The following is a 22085-nucleotide window of genomic DNA, read 5'->3' as shown; positions in this document are numbered from 1 at the left end:
TACAGAGCAAATCAACACAATTCTTCTGGTTGTGCTGGTCGCTGCTGTTAGAGCACCCACATATAAGACAAGATTTTTATGTAGCACCATGGCTGATGGAATTGGTGTGATTGATGGATTGAAGGTACAAAATTCAGAAAATAGAATGATTCTCAATCATTTCTTTGCTTGGCTTTAGTTGCCTACCATATACATTGTATATCAAATGCAAAAACTGTATGAAATGGACACTTCTGGGTTCAACCCAGACCAGTAAGGGGTTGTCACCACGTGCCCTGTAGCCATGGGTGCCTCTGTGCTGTGCAGCTGTGGCTCGGAGCCCTGATACCTGCAGCGGACTCACAGCACAGTAGCCCCTCCGTGGCTATCACCAGCCTGGTTACTCCTTGAAGGGTAACACCAATAGCCCTTCTAGCCATGTTTCCCCCAAACAGGTTTCCCTGTAGTATCCAGTCCCTCCCACTAGAACATTCACAAAACCTTATCAAGTTCTCCTCTCCTTTAAAGAGACAGTACACAGCAGTCTATTAGCTTACCTGAGGTTCGCAACTTTCCCTTTAATCACAGCACTGTCTTGGTTTATAGTGAAAGTAAAACCAGTTTATTAATAAAAGGACATGGGTTTAAGAGATATCAAGTAGAAGGAATAAGCGTAGGAATGATCACAAACAAACAAAAGTGAAAATATGCTATTAAGATAGAAACTCAACAAACTAGAGTATTTTGTTCATATTTGTTTTCTCACCATAGTCCTTTTTCCAGCATAGTCCTTAGCCAGGATCCAAACACAGTTCACAGCACTTGATTTCTTTGTGTCTGCAGGTAAAGGATGACGTAGTGGTTTACTCCCCCTCTCTTTATAGCCCAGTAAACCTTTGAAATGTATTCTTCTGAAGTGTACCTCCAGGTAAAGTTCCTTTCCCCTGCTGGGTGTAGATGCCATGCTGGCTTCTCCCCAGCTGGTGATTTTAACAATGCAAACGATCTTCCCTCAATCTCAAATTTGTAATCTGAACATGTGCACTACCTCATCTGCTTTCTGGAGAGTTCTGATCAACAGCAAGGTTGTGTGTGCTGTTCACGAATGCGGATGTATATAAGCAATTCTCAAAGGAAAGAAAAATAGTGGTTTTTTTTTTAAGGAATGAAATTCTAATCAAAACAAAATGTTGTTAATGTTTTCTATCATTTACTTTTAAAAAGTCTAGGATAGCACTCAGGCTTATCACATATTGTGCCGTCCCCACCCTCCATAGGTTGGCATTATGGCTAAAGAAAAATATAGTTTCAGTAAATATTGTGCTTCATTTTTAAGGGCAGCCACTATAGGTTGAACATTTCTGTGACACATTGGCCCATTGGTGGTTCACTACTCTGTCAGCAACTCTTGTCAGCCCTAGCATGCTCAGTGCACCTCACATACTGTTGTCATGGTATTTTATCCAAAAGGTGGCATGTAAGAAATCATTGGAAAACTAGTAACTAGTAATATTTGTGTGAGATGTATGTACATTTAATTACAAAACTTATACTCTACATACATCATGCAAGAATATTAATGATTAAGGAATTATGATTTTTGAGATTTAATATAGCCCACTTTTTGGATAAATATTATGACAATGGTATGTGAGGTGCACTGAGCAAACATTAACAAGACCTTTAACACAGTTTAGTTTTGATTAGAATTGCATTCGTTAAAAAAAAAATCCAAAACCTATTTTGTCTCCATGAAAAGCAGATAAGGTAATGCACGTGATCAGATTACAAACTTGATGCTGTTTGGAGCTTGATATGTAGACACTACTGAAACTCAGGGTTGTTAGAATTTGGGATGTTGCTGTTTCAGATGAATTGAGCATATGCCACCGAAGGCTAGCCATCAGAAGACGTAGGCATCATATGTCAAGGATTTCAGTGCAGGATTGGTTCAACATTGGCACAGACCCTGACACAAAGCTTGTCAAGCTTGTTTCACAGTATATCATGGATGCTTTCTGGCTTTTCTCTATTGAAGCATTCATATTTATGCCTCTTGAATCATGTTATGATCATGGATCTGACCATTTTCCCAAGGTGCTGAAGCTCTCTAGGAAGATGAATTCTGGAATATGCAAATACATATTTCCATATATGTTCTACTTATTCCAGATTCTTCATCATTGCATATCTGTTCAGCCAGTGAAGGTTTCATATTTGCTAATTATGGGCAAAAATGAGCAAGTGCATCGAAAGGTATATAGGAGGATGGAAACCCAATGGCCAACGGATTGCATAGGCTCTACTAGTACCTTTCTGCCAAGCCTTGTTGGATTATTGGGCTCCTTCCTGTGGATGATAATTTGACACACGTCTATAAATTTGTTACTACCCACGCTACTCATGAAGTCTCAATCTGTCCACCTTTAATTATATTTATTGGTCTTATGAGTAAAGGAACATTCTCGTAATGCTTCCTGGGAACATGATTCACAGGGTTTAATTCTCTGACCTTGTGTAGCTGACACTATCTTAGTCCACACACTGGGGATTGAACTGGGAAACTTCAGAGCTAAAGGCATGAAGTGCTATGGTTCCAGCTAAAGATCTAAGACTGTAGCTGGGCATGTAACAATGTAGCCAAGGGCTGTAACAACTCATTTTCACAGTTTCAGGGTAGTTGCACCTTTGGGGCCTGTTGAAGGCACCCAGTTAATAACTGGCAGCCAGAAACCTTTTCCTCTTTTGGGCTGAAACTCACAACGTTCTCCCTCTTGACTGCACAAAGGGCCATCCTTACCCATACGCAAAGTATGCAACTGCATAGGGTACCAGGAATTTGGTGCACCAAATTTCCTGGTGCCCTGCTCAGCTGCGTGCTGCTCCAGTCCCTGCTCTGCCTTTTTCCCATGGTCCTCGCCCCTGCTCTACCCCAGCCCTGCCCCTACTCCACCCCTTCCCCAAAGCCCCTGCCGCGGCTTTGCCTCGCCATGCCTCTACCCTGCCGCAGCCCCACCTCTTCCCTCCCCTGCTCCTCTCTAGCCCTGCCCCACTCCCCTGAAGACTTAAGCAGGGCCTGGCCTGCACTCACTGGCAGTGGGAAGTGCAGTGGCCCAGCCCCAGCCATGCTGCGGGTGAGTGCTGGGGGGTGGTTCCTCCCGTCCCTCAGCCAGCTCTCCTCCCCCATGGAGGCCTGGGGCCAGCTTCCCCATCACAGAGGCCTGCCACCCTCCCCACGGGGGGACTGTGTAGGGCCCCAGAATAGCTAGGATTGGCCCTGGCTGAACAGCTCCCTGCCTTACACTGTGATATCCCCAGCAAGCCAGCCTGCCTCAATAGGCCAGCACCTGCACTTTGCTTGTTACCAGAGGGCTCTGAAGAGTATAATTGCCTGCAGTTCCAAGTTACCATACAGCTCTTTCCAAGCAATCACACTTATTCTTCAGATAAAGGCATTACAGAGAAAACATATATTTTAAAACAACGTTGTATACATGCTAACAGCTTACCATCAGTCTTATGGGGCCCCAGTAGGACAAAGTCCTCTCAACTCTTCTGCAAGGGTTGGGGTCCCCCTTGGATGCAGGTATTTCTGTTTACTGGAAGAAGGCCCTGAGTCAGTTTAAGTTTGGCCTGTTTATCCAAAATTCCTTCCTTTTGTCTTTTGGTCAATGAGAATCCAGTTTGCACTAGTGTAACCCTTCTGCCAGGTGAAGACAGCAGCAACAAGGGCAGGGTTCAATATCTAGGAGTTCTCTTTCAACAATACCACACAAAACTGGTGCGAGCCCCCGCCCAATGACCTGGGACAATTACGCAACATTCCCTTGGTGCCTCTAAGAGGCAATACTTCCCCTCTCGCAAGCACAGAGTCTTAGTGTAGCAAAAACTTTTAATAAAAGGAGGAAATTAACTCAGCATGAATTTGGGAAAACACCACAACTAGAGCTCATAAACACAAACCATGAGCAAAAGACCCACTCCCAAGTAAGTTGGGCAGTGTCCTTTTCCCCTCAGGGTCTTAAGTCCAGCAACCCAAAAGTGTCTTTAATGTGCCCATCCCTTCTCTGTATGTGACTCACAGTTGCTGTCCTTGGCCAGTGCAGCCCCATAGTTCAGAGGTTCATCCGCAGAGTTCACCTCCCACCCTGTGTGGAAGGCGGGGTGGTGGTGGTGGTAGAGTGGCACCTTACACGCTTCACTGCTTGGGCACTTGCTTGTGGCCCCAAGAGCTGATTGCCACACCTCTGCAAGGCTCTGCTCTGGCCCTCTCCCTCAGCTGCTCTGCTGGTCATGCCTCTCTAGCAGCTGCCCTGTGGGCAACTTGCCAGGCCTCTCTACCAGCTGCTCACTCACTACACTTAACACAGCTCTCAATTTCAGCTGCTAGAGGGGGAACCTCACTGCTGGTGCACGCTGGACAGTCTCTTGCAATAGAAACACCATCCCAAAGTTGGTTTAATACTTAGACCTAGGTATCAGTGATTTCAGCTCTGCAGCCCGTAACAAGATTCTCAATTGCTTCTGAATTACCTCATTTATTACACCATGGAGAGAGGAAGGGTCAAAGGGTGTCTACAACCCTTAAACAAGGCCCACACTACCAGATACAAGTACCTGTTCCTACTCTCTCTCAACTCATTGGCTTTTGGAACCCATGTCCCCTGCCTAGCGAGTGCTGTTCAGCTGAGGGTGAGTCCCTCCACTGGGGTATGCGAGGTACAGCTCTGCTGCCCTCGGTTCACACAGCAAGGATAGTAACCCTTTATTACCCTTGCCCCAATAACAAGGAGACTGGGGATTCAACACCAGCCACAAATGATCATTTGGGTGAGCAGTTCCAGAGTGGGTGTATCCATGCAAATAAGATCAGCTTCTGAAGTCTCTTTGGACAGCTCACCACTAGATGTCAGGGGAGAGCTCATCCAGACTGTGCTTACACTAGTATGTGTGAACCTTCCCAGGAGATGGTACCTGGTTTTGGTTCCAGGAGGAAATGTGGCAGACCTTCCCTGTGGAGTAGAACAGAATCATACATAAACTGTTTGTTTAATACAGTGTAGCCCAATGATACCTTAATTTAATAAGGTCCCATATCGGGCAGTAAGTTGCCATATCTGTCACACTCAGATACTCTGCGGATCAGCACAAAGCAGGACTTGTAACAAGCTCATCAGTGGATTATACTTGTACTTACTTATATCTGTGCAGAGTGCAAATAAATTCCATTCAGACTTGTTAAGTTTTTACACCCATATTGCACAGGGGTTAAGTCAAGACACCAGAGAGCCAGAATGGAAGTGTGTCACACATCTGCAATGAACTTGTTCCTAGGTCAACTGGATAACACAAATTCCCATTTACAACTTGCATTCTTTTTAAACTAGGGGAGACTTATAGCTACATTTCCCTGGCATTGGATAGGAGTTATTGTTTCTAACTCCAGTTATCTGATACTGTCAGAGCTTTACTAACTAGACAAAGTTCATTCCTATGTCTATTTACTGCATGAAGTTTCACCTTCATTATGTTTCTCTCTCAACTGTTACCCTAGATGCCCGGTGATGCCCCAAAGCACTGTACAAATTCCTCTGGGACATAACATGGGAGCTTTCTTGTGAAAGTTATGACTTAGCATCCATCACCTACTAAAAACTGCATAAACACATGATATTGCATTGCTTGTAAGGGGTTTTTATTTCTGTGAGCCTAATAGATGATTCTTTATTTAGGCTCAGAATGAGACCTGTGGAGTACTGGATGAGAACAACTTACTGGACTCTGAAAGATGGCTTATAAACACTGATGACAATACCCTAAACCATGCAGGAATCTCATGGTAGACAGTCCATAAAATGTTTCTGGAGTACAGTCCATTGGTTGGCTCCTGTCAGCTGTGATTTTGATAGATGCCTCAGGCATAAGTTGGGATGCCCACTTACACTGTCTCTAGGTACAAGGGGTTTCAAAATCCATGGAGATCTAGGATTACAAATTTCTTGGAATCCAGAGCAATATGATGGTAGGGGGAACTTTGTTTCCTTACATCCATGACAAATCTGTACTGATTTTGACAGACATCACCACAGCCATGTATCATATGCACTAGTAGGGGGAGCTCGTTCCTGTTGTTTGTGTCAAGAAACTGTCTAGCCTGAGAAAGTGGTGCATTCCATATCAAGTTGCACCTCTAGCTCTCTGGGTTTTTTTTCCATGCAAGAACATGGTCTTGGCAGACAGCCTCATTCTTAATTTATCAGCCCCATCATGAGGGGTTTTTCAAGTTTTTGGCATTGTCGATATTCCAAACTACAGGGATCCTTCAAAAAGCTCCCTTTGTCTTGAAGGAGAATTCAGTGTGCCTTCAGTTTTTATTCTGTAGGAAATAGTGATCCAAAATTCTTGAACAGCTTTCTTCTAGCCATACTCTGCGGTATACTTTTATTCCTTTATGCTTCAGCAGTGGTACCGATTGCAAGAGTTCTATCCTTTGTGGCCATGTCAGTATCTATATTTGGATCTATTATCCCTGCTGCTGAAGCATCTAGTCTGCCTTTCAGTTCTTCCACATCTATTTTCACAGTATCAAAGTCAAATCCGTTATTCAGGTCTGAGACTCCTAAATATCATGGCTTGCAATATGGTGTATTGTGAAATTCTGATCTGGAGTCCTCTTAAGCTGTTAAGCGAATATTTCTGGAAAGTCTTAAATCTTTGAGGAAAACCTATGCCTTAAAATGGAAAAGATTTTCAGTTTGTGCTGCTGACCAAGACTGTGCATCTTCCACTGCTTCAGTACCTTGTATTGTTTGCTGTGTCTAAATGACCAATTTACTGAGGAGTTCAGCGTGGGTTCATTTTGTGGAAATATCTGTAACTTGCGTCTGGAGGAGGTGAAATACTTGGTTTGAGATGGGCTGGTTATTTTAAATAGGGATGATTTGTCTGTTTTCAGGTTAGTTTTAGCACATAGGATTCCAGAGAAACACTTTATAAGAAAATGATGACAAATATAATTGTCCAGCCAAGGATTATCCATATTTGCACATTCTACAGTGAAACAATTTCTGAAAGGACAATTGCATGTTTTTTTCACCCACTTGAGAACAGTGCTCTCCTTGAAATTAAATTTGATGCTCACGTGATTTGGTATCACTGTGGGAGCCCTTTGGAAAATATTCTTTGCATCACCCTTTACTTATAGCATTGCTAGTATCTTAACACCAAGGAGAATGAGTGAGATCTAAATCCTGATGGCTGAATTCCCTTAAAATAAAGATAATGTGATAACCATCCTTTACCTGATCGTGACTAAATTTGAGTTCCACTCCAATTTTATTTATTTACCAGGACTTTTCTCTGAACCATATAACTTACAGGGGCAGGGCTGGTGCTACCATTTAGGCCAACTAGGCGGTTGCCTAGGGCGCCAACATTTGGGGGCGCCAAAAAGCGGCGCCCCCAATTTTTTTTAAAGCCTTTCAGCTGCTGCTGCGCTGGGAGGGAGAGGGAGTCCAAGCCGCCGGCAGCCAGCCCAGGGGTTCCCCTGGGTCAGCGCGCTGCCGCCTGGCGGGAACCCCTGGGCTGGCTGCCGGCGGCTCAGACTCCCTCTCAGCGCAGTGGCTGCTCCATCCTATGCCATTCTTCTAATTGCTGGCGGTGGCGCTGGCAGCTGGGCAGAGCTCCGCAGCTCTGCTTAGCGCATGTGGCACGAGCCCAGCGACTGGCGCCACAGCAGGGCTTCTGGAGCAGAGGTGAGCTGGAGCTGGGAGGTGCCGGACGGCTTCCCGGGGGGGGGGAGTTGCCATAGGGGCAGGGGGGTGCCTCAGGGCTGGGGGGAGCTGCCACGGGGGACGCCTCAGGGCGGAGCTGCCACAGGGCTTGGGTGGGGGCGGGGCGCAAGGTGGCAGTTTCACCTAGGGCACGAAACTTCCTTGCACAAGCCCTGTACAGGGGAGGTAATGTTATATAGGCTAGGTCACTGTTTCTCAAAGTTTTGGGTGTTTGTCCTTGGCATGGTGTGAAGGACAACTGTGCTTGAGAGAAGCATGAAAGTTGTATACATTAAGCTTCAACAACACATGGCTGGTAGTCAGGTGGACATGATTTATTTCATTTTCCTAAAGCGAGGCTCAGCTTTAGAAAGTTTGGTAAAATGCTAGACTAGATGTTAAAGATTATTGGCTATGGCTTAGGTAGGACCAAACCCTTTTGTTAGTCTTCCATATTATTTGTAGCATATGGAGTTTAAATCCAGGGGCCCAGAGATTGTTTCAGTGAATTAGAACGTGTAGGCCAGGGATAGGCAACCTATGGCACACATGCCAAAGGCGGCACACGAGCTAATTTTCAGTGGCACTCACACTGCCCGGGTCCTGGCCACTGGTCCGAGGGGCTCTCTGTTTTAATTTAATTTTAAATGAAGCTTCTTAAACATTTTAAAAACCTTATTTACTTTACGTACAACAATAGTTTAGTTATATATTATAGACTTCTAGAAAGAGACCTTCTAAAAACATTAAAATGTATTACTGGCACACGAAACCTTAAATTAGAGTGAATAAATGAAGACTCAGCACACCACCTTCTAAAAGGTTGCCAATCCCTGCTGTAGACAGATCTGCTGTGAGCTACTATGTGTCCCAATACTTTGGGATCTAAAGTCATGCTCCCCTTGATCCAAAGCCCTTTGCCCAACGTGTCTAAGAAAATATCTCCTTTGTGGACACTTCAGGCTGCTACCTGGACCTCAGTGCTTACATTTATAAAGCATTATTCTTGGCTTGTCAACTAGATAGGATGATTAATTTGGGATAGCAGTCCTATGATCTCACTTTTCTTTAGACCTATATCCTTAAAGGCTGTGTGACTTCTAGTTAATATCTCCTAAGTGGGGCTCTCTACAGGCAGTTTTTGAAGGAGAAATACGGGCTATTTGTCTGTCTGTAACTAGTTCCGTGAGATGTCAGCCAATATAGGTCCACATACACCACTCAGCTGCCCTGCTTGTTCAGGGTTTTGAATGGATGGGAGAAGGACTTTCGATGTGTTTGGGGATGAAAGGAACTTGGATTATGGATTTTTATGTAATTCTATCCAAATGGTCAGTCCTGTGCAAGTGAGCAGTAGCGCCACTTGTCACTGCTTTTAGATGGTTTTGACTCTGCTGAAAGTACATGTACATACCTCAAGAGTAACTTTACAGTATACTTGCGCTCAACTTGATGAACTACTGTTGCAGGATAAGCGGACTTTTTATTTTTTCATTCAGACTCCACAATTTAAAAAAAATCACATTAATTTTCATGTTAAATCTTCTGTTTAAAGACAGACCAAGTGAGTGCTGTGCTAGGCTTTGCATGTCATTTTCATCTGACTATTTTTATAGTTGGCCTGTCACTCCCTGAAAATGAAAATGAAAATGCTGGCTGATGGAAATGCTGGCCAACAATTGCCCATACTGTAGCTGCATGAATGGTGGACTCCTAAGAGATAGTGACTGTGCACTCACCCTCCATGCTGAACTATTAATTTGAATCTCTAATTCACCATTTTCTTAATCTACACACCCCATAATTCACATGTCAAAACCCAATGGTCTCATTCCATTTCTCAGTAATGGTTTAATAACAGAGAAAGTGCTGTATTAAGGTCTATTATCACTAATACTTCATTACTTTTACAAACTAAACTACAGAGCATATTCTATGAGCTGTTCTCATAACTGAACAGCGCTTGTCAGATGAGTGCATCATGTTTGTTACTAATAAACATATGCTGTATTTAGACTTTTTTAAGCTAGTCATTCATCTTACAACTTGCAGATTCATTTTGCTTATATCATAATGATGCTTGTGACTCTGCTTTACATTCAATATAAAAAGTTGTATTCTTTTCCCTGAAGTTTTTCTTCAGTATCTTACATGTTTTATTATATGTCCACAGAACAGGTTTGTTTACTCCAGACATGGCCTTTGAGGCTATAGTTAAAAAACAGATAGTGAAGCTGAAAGGGCCTTGCTTAAAAAGCGTGGATCTGGTGATGCAAGAGTTAATCAACACTGTCAAGAAATGCACTAAAAAGGTAACTTCTGAATGAGTTCATTAATAGTTGAAGTACACTTGTTAATCTAGTGTTATGATAGATAATATTATGGGCAAGATGCTTTGCCATGTGAATCTACTCAGAAAAACGATGCAATGATATGAGATGGTATGGTTCTATATTTGTGACTTAGTTGCTTTCTTATCTAGTTTACTCAGTTTACAAATAAAAAGTACTGTAATACTGATCTTTGTTTCTGATGCTCAAAATGGCTTGTTTCTAGATCTTGCATCATTGCCAGCGTGGTTTTTGTTTTTTCAGGAAAAAAGAACAGTCAAGTGCTGGCCCCATTTTCACCTATATAACCATATGCTGCAGCTGGTGATGCATGACTGTTACTGAAGGCATAATATAGAGAAAATGAGATCATATAGATGTCCCTGCAAATTAAACTTAATTAACATTTCTGTTGAGGCATAAGCCAAAAAAATCCAGCATTGGAAGTTGTCTTTGCAGCACTGACAATAGGAAAAAGTAGTAGTCTTTCTTTTGTCACTAAAGAAAGTAGATTAGATTCTAAATATATTCAGAGAGCACTTCTGCTGAGTAAAAAGCATTTTTGCATAGAAACTTTTCAGAGTAGAACTGTACTTAAGTGTCCCAGTGGTGAAATACCCGCCTGTGCTGTTTCTCATATATGCAAATCCATAACTCCGCATCATCAACTTTCAAGAGGCTACAAAGTAGAAACATCCAGTTTCCCCTTGATTTGCCCACACTTACCCCACTGGGAGTTATGCATGTGGGTGAAAGGATGAACTAGTCTGAAGAATTGCAGAATGAATGTAGGAAACAAATTGCATTGGAAAGAACTGTTGTGCAGTTGGCTTCCCTAAAGCGAATAGTGTGTGTACTCAATAATTAAACGTGAGTTTAAGGTCCCGACAAGTATAGTATGAATGAGTATTCTGGCTGATTGGTCTGCATACAGTCTGTACCTGGGTTTATTTATACTTTTTTTAAAAGAAAACCTTATTTTCCTATTGTGACTAAAAAGTTGAGGTTTTAGTGTGGAACTGAATTCAATATAGAAATCAGAAGTCAGTTGTATATGCCTTGGTTATAGGGGATAACATATTCAAGTGTCAAAGTCTGATTTTCAAAAGTGGCTTAGCTTCCTAAGTGCCTTAATCACTTGAAAACTACCTATAGTCAAAAATGGATCCCTAGTGACCACCATTAACTGTGGCTGAAAATGACTTAGACCCCAGATAGGGCCAAAGTGCTTTTAATAACAATGATAGAAATCATGTCAGAGTCGCAGTGGTGGGCTAGTCATCTGTCCTCATGTCTTAATCTTGGGAACATCGGAATTTTTGTACTGGATCAGACCAATGGTCCATCTCATCTAGTAGCTTGCCAGTACCAGATACTTCATAGTTTCTTCCTAGTCCCCACAGAGTTGGTGGTTGATTTTTGCCTCTGAAATACTCTTGTGTTTATATTCCTTATAATTTGTTACCCAATCTCATAAACGTCTAATCCTCTTTAATCCTAAACTCTTGACCTCAGTCTCCTGTGCCAGAACAATTGTGTTTAAATGTTTCCTTTTAATCAGTTTTAAATGTGTAGTCTTTTTCATGTCCTCTTCTATACAATGAGAGGAGGGTAAATGAGAGCTCTTAGTTTATTTTCCATATCATTCACTTGTTCTATACCTTTGCTATGCCCTCTCTTATTAGTCCTCTCATTAAACTATACGCTCCTTTAAAAAAAAATTGGCTTGTAGAGAGCCCTAGTCTTTTAAACTTCCCCTCAGAAGGAAGTCTTTCTATGTTTCTAATCATTTTCAATGCCCTTCTCTAGAACCTGTCTATTTCTGCTAGATTCCTTTCTGAGATGGTAAGAACAGAACACAATATTCAAGGTAAGGGCAGGTTATCAACTTATTTAATGGCAATACTATATTTTCAGTACCCTCTGTTCCTTTCTTAATACAACCTAACTTCTTGTTTTCTTTTTAGACCTCCATTGCACGTTAATTGAGTGTCTTCATTGTGCTGTCCTCAATGATACCTGGATCTTCTTCCTAAGCAGTTATGATTTAGATCCAACCAAGCATGTGGGCTGTAAAGTGTTCCTTCCAATGTATATCACTTTACATTTCTTTTCCATTAATGTGATCTACAATGGTTTTGCCTAATGATCTACTTGGCTAGGACTTCCTGTAGTTCTTGGTCTTCTTTTGGCCTGACCAACATAAATACTGTCATTTGCAAATGTTGTCATTTCACTGATTACTTTCTTGTACAGATCACTGATACCTATTTTAAACACTGGCAGTCCTAGTCCAGATTCTTTGGGCACCCCATGATTAGCATCTTTCTTTGATGAAAGCTGACAGTTTATTTCCTCTATTTGTTTTGTCTCTTAACCAGTTTATAATGATGACAGTTCTTTATGTCAGTATATTAGTTCCCTTAACAGGCTAAGGGATGTTATAAAAGGCTTTTTCAAACATGTAAATAAATACAACTCTCTCCTTTATCCACTTTCGTATTATCACTCTCAAAGACCAATAGTTCTTCTTTTTCAGAAACATGCTATTTTGTCTCTATCCTATCCTGTGTCTGTTCATGTTTTATGCTGTTATCTCTCTGATTTCAAACAGTTTACCTGGCAAGGCATGCTGATCTGTAGCTTTCACAATCTTGTCTTTTTAAGAGAGAGACACAATGTTGGTTTCCTTATGCTCCTCTAATATAGCAGCTTATTTTTAATAGATTACATTTCCTCAGTAGCTTAGCTACTTCATTCTTATGTACCTTCAGAACTCTAGGTATACCATATGATCCTGCGGACTTGTTATTTAATTTGGCTTTCTTCTAGCACCTCTCTTTTGACAAGTCAGTCTCTGACAGCTCTGCATCTTTATTACCTGAAGAGGGTAAGTCCGACATAAGTATTTTCCCAACATACTCTGTGCTGTAGACTGATGCACAGAAGTAGATGGGCAAAATGTTCAGAAGCACTTAAGACCAATTTTTCAGAAGCAACTCAGGCACCGTAGGAGACTAATTACCATTTTCTCTCTGGGCGGCCCGTCCATATAGGCGAACTAGGCAGTCACCTAGGCTGCTGAATTAAATGGGGCGCCAAATTCAAGGAAAAAAAAGTAATCTTTTTCATTTTTTCATTTTTTTAATTTAAAAAAACTAAATAAAATAACAAAGATGTCATTATTTCAATTCCCATGCATGTACAGAGGGATTATAAATTATAATTTATTTCTCTACATTTCTGAGAATTTATTATGTCAAATCTTTTATTTACTGCAAAGTAAATAATATTTTTGTGAATTTTTTTTTCAATTTGCGACATGGGGTCAAAATGACCCACTCCGCAATTTTGATAAACAATAACTCAGCCGCAATGAAACACATCTGCCAGCAACAAGAGGGGCAATGCTAGTGACACCCTAACTTGAATATACATCAAGGTTGCATAGCTGGAAATTCATGTAGAGCAGAGAGTCGGCATTGACTCATGAAAATTCAGAAGACATTGATGCTACGGATTTGTGTAGTGAGCTTTAGGCTTTTTCAAGACGACTTAAGAACATTCCACTCCTGAAGAGGTACTGAAGTTTGTTTGTGAAAATAAACTCAGTTTTTCAAACATTTTTATAGCTCTACGCGTTCTTTTAACTTTGCCAGTTTCCATAGCTACTGGGGAACGTAGCTTCTCAAATTTAAAATTGATAAAAACATACCTGTGCTCAACAATGGTGCAGGAGAGGCTTTTTGGCCTTGCTACAATGTCAATAGAGCATGAAATAGCCAGAAAACTGGATCTAAAAGAAATAGTGACTGAATTTTCAAAACTTAAAGCAAGAAAAGTCATGTTTTAAGAGCACTGTTTTTTTTATTTGGAGTGTTTTGTAAATACACATTAAGATTCATTTAAGAGTTTTCTTATTTCTTTCCATATTGGATATGGTGGTAATGGCAGTTAAAGCAGGATAGCGTAATACACCTCTACCTCGATATAACGCTATCCTTGGGAGCCAAAAAATATTACAGCGTTAAAGGTGAAACCGTGTTATATTGAACTTGCTTTGATCCACCAGAGTGCGCAGCTCCCCCTCCCCCCGGAGCAGTGCTTTAAGTGTTATATCCAAATTTGTGTTGTATTGGGTGGTGTTATATCGAGGTAGTGGTGAAGATGATTTTGGATTTGTAATAATAAAAATTATAATTAACATTTTAATGCATTTGTATTTGAAATCTGAATGAAATATCATCTAGCTGTTGTGTACAAACCTATTCTGAAAATGTCGTGTCTCTATTTTATCTGATCTCAGAAACATTGGTTTGACAGACAGATGGACAAACCGAATAATTAAGCCTCTGTTTTAAAAAAATGCTTAAAAACATCAAAAGGAAACAAGGGGCAAAATGTCTCTCAGCTTACCAAAGACCTCAGCCTAGATCTGCCCTTGGGTTTGGGGGTGGGGAGCGCTGATTGCATGGTTCGCTTAGGGTGCCAGTTGCTGGCAGCTAGTCTAGGGCCATCCATGTTGTCTCTTAAAGAGACTTAGGCTCCTCAGTGACTAAGTCAGTTTTGGAAATTGGACTTAGGTGCTTCTGAAAATTTTTATCCATTCACTTTTTCTGCAGTGTCCCTTTCCACCTTGATTTTCCTTTATTCTCCAATAGTGTAGCAGACCCACTGACTCCTGTAGACTTCTGTTTCTGAAATACATCATTTCCTTTTTGTTTTATTTTTCTGGCTTTGGCTAGCTAGTCTTTTAGTTCCCCTCACTGCCATTTTCAATCTGCCTGACACAGTTTGTTCCTGTCGCTGGGCTTTGCTGTGTTTGAATTCCTGGTTTTTGAAGGATACCTTTTTGGCTTGACACTTCTGTCTTGTACCTTGCTATTCACCCATCTAGTCTGAGGGAGATTAAGGGCCCCCTTCTGACAAAAGGTTATTCCTAGTGTAGGCTATTCGTTACTATGTCAGTTGTTAACTCTTTAGAGGTCTGTATGCTTAATGGTAGCCATAGGTGGATATATACGTAAAGCGTACTTAGTATGATCTGGCAATTCATATCTTGGTGTTGGCAGATGTAATATTGTAAGCTATGAGAAAATTGTACTAGCTTTAGTATCAAGTATTCTAGACTGGCTGACACTGTGAGATAATTAGGGGAGGAAACTGCAGTAGGTGAAATAATGAGTTGCATTTATTTTTAGCTAATGTGTGTGGGCAGGGCTGATCAAACAGAACAAATTGCCTTTTTAATAATCAGAATCGCTTTAAAATGACTTCAGAACTCTGGCACAGAGTACAGTTGTAGATAGTGATGTTTAAATGCTCCAAGGGAATCAAACTGAACCAACCAAACTACTAAGAAGCAGGTTGTGCACTGTAGGGCGCTAACTGTAACTCTTTCCTTTATTATAAGCACAGGAAGAGGACAAAATGACTAATGTCCAGTGTCATTTCTGACTGATCCTTCCGTCAGTCTCTTCATTTGGAAAATAGCTTGTAGAGTCTAGGAAATATTGTGAAGATTGTTATGGACTCTTTATGGTGTCTTCTCAAATGTTAATTTCTACTCTGAGTCTGAAGCAGTAAATCTCAGTTAAGATTAAGTAATATATTTGGTTGCATTCTCCTTCATCCTCATAGTCAGTGAAGAATGGGAATGGAATTTGCTTTTGTTCCCAAAGTCATTCTTTTCTGAACTTCTGAAAACAAACAAAAATCCCTTAGTTCAATGTACTCATATAATTTAGGTCATAGATTCGGCTTGTGATAATGAGGAACTGCATTATCACAGTAGAGTATCTTACCCTTGTCACCTGAAGAATTGTTTCTTCGGTGTTTTAGAATGGTAGTTTTTCCTTATCCATTAAATGCAAGAGCTGACACAGTTGCTGAATTGTTGGAACTGGAGGCCTCCTCCAAACCACATCACAATAGCTGTCTATCTTCAATGATTCCTGGATCTTCTTCCAGAGCAGTTATGGTTTAGATCCAGCCAAGTTTTGGGCTATAAAGTGTTCTTTCCAAAGTACATCACCTAACATTTCTTTTCCATGAATGTGATCTACAATAGGGTTGCCCATTCATTTAGGTTGGCTAGGACTTTCTGTTGGGGAGATAACGCTGGTGAAGTAATGTCTTTTATTGGACCAACTTATTGGTGAAGGAGACAAGCTTTCAAGTTACACTGAGCTCTTCAGGTTGAAAGCTTGTCTCTTTCACCAATAAGAAATTAGTCCAATAAAAGCTATTACCTCACCTGCCTTGTGTAGCGAAGTGACGACCCTCCAGTGTGGCGCCTCCTGCTGGTTGTCCTGTGAATTAGCTCTTCACCAGCTTCAGAGCGCCCCTACTGGCCAGTGTCTCGCCTGCTGCTAGCTCTATGTCCCTCCTGGACCCTGGTGCCCTTTACCCCTGGGTGCTGCCTCAGCAGTACCCCACCATGCTCTGGGTCTCCCCTCCCAAGGGAACCCCAATCCTCTATCCCCACCTTGTTTCAGTGGCTACTGCCAGTCGTCATCTAGCCCCCGCTCACTGGGGCAGACTGCATTCTGTAAACCACTCATCACTAGTGAGGGGGGTTTGGACCAGCTGCCTCCGCCTAACCCCAGGCTACACCTCTGCAGCCCCAGTATCTCTGTAGGCCTTGCACAAGGCCTGCAGGCTGGGGAGTTACCAGGCTGAAGCTCCTCTTGCCTTTCCCCAGCACCACTCTACTCAGGTACCCATCTCTCCCAGGCAGCCCTGTCCTCCTCTCTCTACAGCTAGAGAGAGACTGACCTAGCTCCTGGCTCACAGCCCTTTTATAGGGCCAGCTGTGGCCTGATTGGGGCATGACCCCAGCTGTGGCTGCTTCCCCCCAATTAGCCTAGCCTTTTTCAGGAGTGGGGCAACTGCCCCGCTGCACCTTGTCTCCGTGTATCTTGGGACCAACATGGCTACAGTGACTCTGCAAATATCCATTTTTTGATCAGCAGGGAAGGAAATACACGAGATGTGGGCTCACGCCCACTCCATTCTTAAGTGAAAGATGGCATCACAAGTATCTTAGTCCTAGGAGTGCAGCTTAGTATTACTCCCACTGTAGCCCATTTTAAAAAAAAACGATGTCAGAATGAATAGACAAAAAATTGATGTAGAGCATTAGTGTTGCCAGTTATTGCACCTTAGAGGTCTAAAGGATTATAGAACAAGGCCTGAGTACTCTCTCTCACCTCCCGTAGGATGACAAGGCGGAATTAAGATTTTGCAGAGTATGAAAATGGCAAGCTTTGCTGCTTGTGATGCATTAATAAGATTAACGCTCAACTCAGGGCATCAGGATTCCAACAGTAGGTTCAGAAAAAGTTCTTGGGTGGAACTTTCAAAAGTGCCCAAGTGACTTAACTTTCAATGGGATTTGCACTTTATTGGGACATATGCTCCTAAATCACCTAAGCACATCTGAAAATCCCACCAATTGTGGGGTGGGCATTGAGATTTCTTTGACTAAAATTGAAGAAAAGCACAGTCTTCCTTAAATCCATTAGGACAATTTTTCAGTTTTTCACTCCTCTCAAGGCTCAGAGGAAGTCCCACTTGGGAAAACATCCACTCAAGTAAACCAGTAACATTGATTAACTTGTTTGAAGCTATGATTTGCATTGCATGGTCTATGAGTACCACCTTGAGACTCTCAGCAGCTGCCACATAGTGGAGCCTTCTAGGGATCTGAAACTTTGGAATAATTTACAGCAGCACATACTAAAGCCACGAGTAGAGAAATTATTCAGCTATAGGAGAAAGAGGGGAACTGAAGCCTCCTCTTCCCGCCTGCTGGAAGGAGCAGTTTGGCAGCAGGACGTGCGCATGCATGAGGTAGCCTGTGTGCTGTTTAGCATCTTTTGGTTCAGCACACACATGCATAGCTTAATGGGAACATCAGACTGTATATTAGTATATAGGAATTGGATGCAAATAACTTGCCTTCTTTCTAGTTTTCTGTTGAATTATGATATATAAATGAAGGGCAAAATCCTTATCACTTATTTACATGAGAGATCACTTCTGTTATTCCTGTGCATGTGTACACAATTCTCATTGATTCTGCTGGGAGAGTATCTCTATCTCTAAACAGATCTGTCCCTGTGGATCTATGAGAGAAGTTTTGTCCAAGTTGATTCCATACTCTTGGATAGTGCATGCCCCTTTGGCATCCAAGTTGGAACCCTCTAGAGACCCTGCTTTGGTGGATCTAAATGTTTGGAGACTGAGTATAAAGAAACCATGGCCCTGATTCCTTTCAGTTCTTCACTGATCATTGCTGTCTTGAGTTTGGAAATCCCGGGATCTCTAGATTTTTAATCGATATATATATAACACCCCCCCTCACTCCTATAAGTGGTATGTGTCTTCCTCAAACTCAGGTCCTCTACCAGAGGCCTGGGAGTTTGAGGGTTCTGCTCAGTATCTTAGCTGTTCCTAGCACTGCACTCTTCTGGACAGAGAGCTCTGATGTTGTTCCTGGGATCTGTTGGAGCCACTCCACTGAAGGAGCTTAGGAGTCACAGCCCCGAGTGCTCCTACCACCACTGGGACCACTTTGGCCTTCACTTTCCACATCCTCTCTAGTTCCTCTTTCAGGCCCTGATACTTCTCCAGCTTCTCATATTCCTTCTTCCTGATGTTGCTGTCACTTGGCACTGCTATATCTATCACCATCGCTGTCTTCTGGTCCTTATCTATTACCACAATGTCTGGTTGATTGGCCAGTACCTGCTTGTCCATCTGGATCTGGAAGTCCCACAGAATCTTAGCCTTGCTATTCTCCACAACCTTCTGTGGAATCTCCCATCTGGTCTTGGGAGGATCTAGCCCATACGCTGTGCAGATGTTCCTGTACACAATGCCAGCCATTTGGTGGTGCTGTTCAGTGTATGCTGTTCCTGCCTGCATCTTACATCCTGCCACTATGTGTTGGACTGTCTCTGAGGCCTCTCTGCACAGTCTGCACCTTGGGTCCTCTCTAGTGTGGTAGACCCCTGCTTCAATGGATCTGGTGCTCAGTGCCTGTTCCTGTGCTGCTATGATCAGTGCCTCAGTGCTGTCTTTTAGTCCAGCCCTTTCCAGCCACTGGTAGGATTTCCCAATGTCAGCCACCTCAGCTATCTGTCGATGGTACATCCCATGCAGGATCTTGTCTTGCCATGGCACTTCTTCTGCTTGGTCTTCCTCCCATGTCTGCTGCTGCCTCAGGCATTCTCTCAGCAGCTTATCTTTGGGGGCCATCTTACTGATGTACTCCTGGATGCTTTGGGTTTCGTCCAGGACAGTGGCTTTGACACTCACCAAGCCCCGCCCACTTTCTTTCCGGCTGGTATACAGTCTCTGGGTGTTGGACTTGGGGTGGAAACCTCCGTGCATTGTGAGGAGCTTCCGGGTCTTCACATCGGCAGCCTCCATGTCCTCCTTTGGCCAGCTCACTATACCGGCAGGGTATCTGATAACCGGCAGGGCGTATCTGTTAATGGTGTGGATCTTGTTTTTCCCACTGAGCTGGCTCTTCAGGACCTGTCTTATCCTTTGATGATACTTGGATGTTGCTGTCTTCCTTGCCTCCTCATCGTGGTTTCCATGTGACTGTGGTACGCTAAGGTCCTTGTAGCTGGTCTGTATGTCTGCTATGTGGCCCGCTGGTCGTTCCACCCCATCAGTCTTGACTACCTTCCCTCTCTTCACTACCATCCGGCCATACTTCTCCAGTCTGAATGACATCCCGATATCCTCACTGTAAATCCACGTCAGGTGGATTAGCAAGTCGATGTCTCGTTCATTCTTAGCATGCAGCTTGATGTCATCCATGTAGAGGAGGTGGCTGATGGTAGTTCTACTCCTAAAACCAATACCCATATCCAGTCCTTGTAATTATCTGGCTGAGGGGGTTTAAGCCTATGCAGAACAGCAGTGGAGACAGTGCATCACCTTGGTATATGCCGCACTTGATGGCCACTTGTGCAAGCTGCCTTGAGTTGATTTCCAGTGTTGTCTTCCATAGTCCCATTGAGTTCTTGAGGAAGGTTCTTAGTATCCTATTAACTTTGTATAGCAGCAGACATTCACAGATCCACGTGTGCGGCATTGTGTCGTAGGCTTTCCTGTAGTCAATCCAGGCTGTGCTCAGATTGGTCTGTCTAGACCTTGAGTCTTGGGTGACTGCTCTATCTATGAGCAACTGGTGTTTTGAGTCTCTGGTGTTGTTCCCAATGCCCTTCTGAGCTGTGCTCATATACTGGCCCATATGGTCCTGTAGCTTGGCGGCTATGATACCTGATAGGATTTTGTGGGGAGGCAGGTTATTGACCGGTAGTTGAATGGTTCTATTCCCTTGCAGGGGTCTTTCATGGTCAGCACTGTCCTTCCTTGTGTTAGCCAGTTTGGGTGGGAGCCTGCTGCCAGCAGCTGGCTCATCTGTGCTGCTAGGCATTCATGCACTGCTGTTAGTTTCTTTAGCCAGTAGGTGTGGATCATGTCTGTTCCAGGTGCTGTCCAGCTCTTCATGTTCTTGACCCACTGCTGGATGTCTTCTACTGTGATGGTAACTGGTTTCTGTTCTGGGAGATTGCTGTGCTCTGTTCTCAGGTCCTGCATATATATATATATATATAAAATATAAACACACAGAGTTGTCTAGTCACTGTTAGGGGCTGAACTGGTGGTGTGGTTTTGGCAAGTGCCATCTGGTTCCTTGAGTCTGGTAATCTGTTTCATGAAGTTTAGTTCTGATGGACTTGAAGCAGTGGGGACTTAAATGGATGTGCTGCTTTTGAAGAAAATTATTTAGCTCAACAGATTTACTTTTTTCTATCTCTACGAGAAGGATACTCTCCAAAGGATTTTCAATTTGTGTGGCCTTTACTGCTTAAGCCTGCACAGAGTGAGAGATTTCCCTAACATAGCTTCTTCTTCGAGTGATTGCTCATATCCATTCCAGTTAGGTGTGCTTGCCGCGCGTGCACGTTCGTCGGAAACTTTTTACCCTAGCAATTCCAGTGGGCCGGCAGGTCGCCCCGTAGAGTGGCGCCGCCATGGCGCTCGATATATACTCCTGCCGGCCCACCCGCTCCTCAGTTCCTTCTTACCGCCGTGTCGGTTGTTGGAACTGTGGAGCGCGGCATTGCTGTCCTCCACGTCCCTAGCTCTCCTTCGTTTTATGGTTCATAGTTGTAGTTAGTAGCAAATAGTTATATAAGTATAGTTAGTTAATTGTTGTTTGTAAATAGTTGTAAATACTTATTAGCGGGTTGGGGCCGTAGCCCCACCCGGCACCGGGCCCATGCCTGGTTCGCTGGGCTTCAAACAATGCTCGGCCTATAAGAAGCCGATGCCGACCAGCGATCCCCATGACGCTTGCCTAAAGTGCCTGGGGGAATCGCACATTTCGGACAAGTGCTGCATTTGCAAGGCTTTTAAGCCTAGGAAAAAAAAGGAGAGGGACCAGAGATTAAGGACTCTCCTTATGGAAGCGGCGCTGAACCCGGTAACTTTGACGCAGACCGTCGCCTCTACTCCGGCACCGGACTGTGCCGGCACCGGAAAGACACCCCGGCACCGTCCTTCCCTGGCACCGGGACCCGAAGCAAGGCCCTCGAAGTCTGCGACTCCATCCAGGCAGACTCGAGTGGAGCGCCCGGCACCTACCTCAGCCGCAGCACCACCAGCAGGGATTCTTGATGAGGGCAAGAAGGTCGCAAGGACCTCGTTGCAGGCCTCCTTGGACGCAGCAGACTCGGCTGCTCGAACCCTCGCCTCAGGGGTTACAATGCGCCGCATCTCCTGGCTTCAGGTTTCTGGCCTTCCACCGGAGCTCCAATATACCATCCAGGACCTCCCGTTCGAAGGTCAGGGCCTGTTCTCAGAGAAGACAGACCCCAGGCTAAAAAGCCTGAAGGACAATCGGGTCATCATGCACTCCCTAGGGATGCACACGCCCAGGACACAGCGCAGACCCTTCCGGCCGCAACAACAGCAG

General features: G+C 43.4%; 1 protein-coding gene across 8 annotated transcripts in view; it reads left to right on the top strand.

Annotated features, from left to right (window-relative positions):
* Nucleotides 1-22085, top strand: part of DNM3 (dynamin 3) — a 369829-nt gene that overhangs the window by 93261 nt on the left and 254483 nt on the right. For all 8 annotated transcript variants that reach the window (XM_030572453.1, XM_030572454.1, XM_030572452.1 and 5 more), the window contains exon 10: nt 9925-10063. In XM_030572453.1, coding sequence (XP_030428313.1) covers nt 9925-10063 — 139 coding nt within the window. The remainder of the gene's footprint in view (nt 1-9924; nt 10064-22085) is intronic.

This window comes from Gopherus evgoodei, chromosome 8 (genome assembly GCF_007399415.2).
Source record: "Gopherus evgoodei ecotype Sinaloan lineage chromosome 8, rGopEvg1_v1.p, whole genome shotgun sequence".
Taxonomy (NCBI): Eukaryota; Metazoa; Chordata; order Testudines; family Testudinidae; genus Gopherus; species Gopherus evgoodei.
This window is presented reverse-complemented; position numbering and strand designations above follow the sequence as displayed.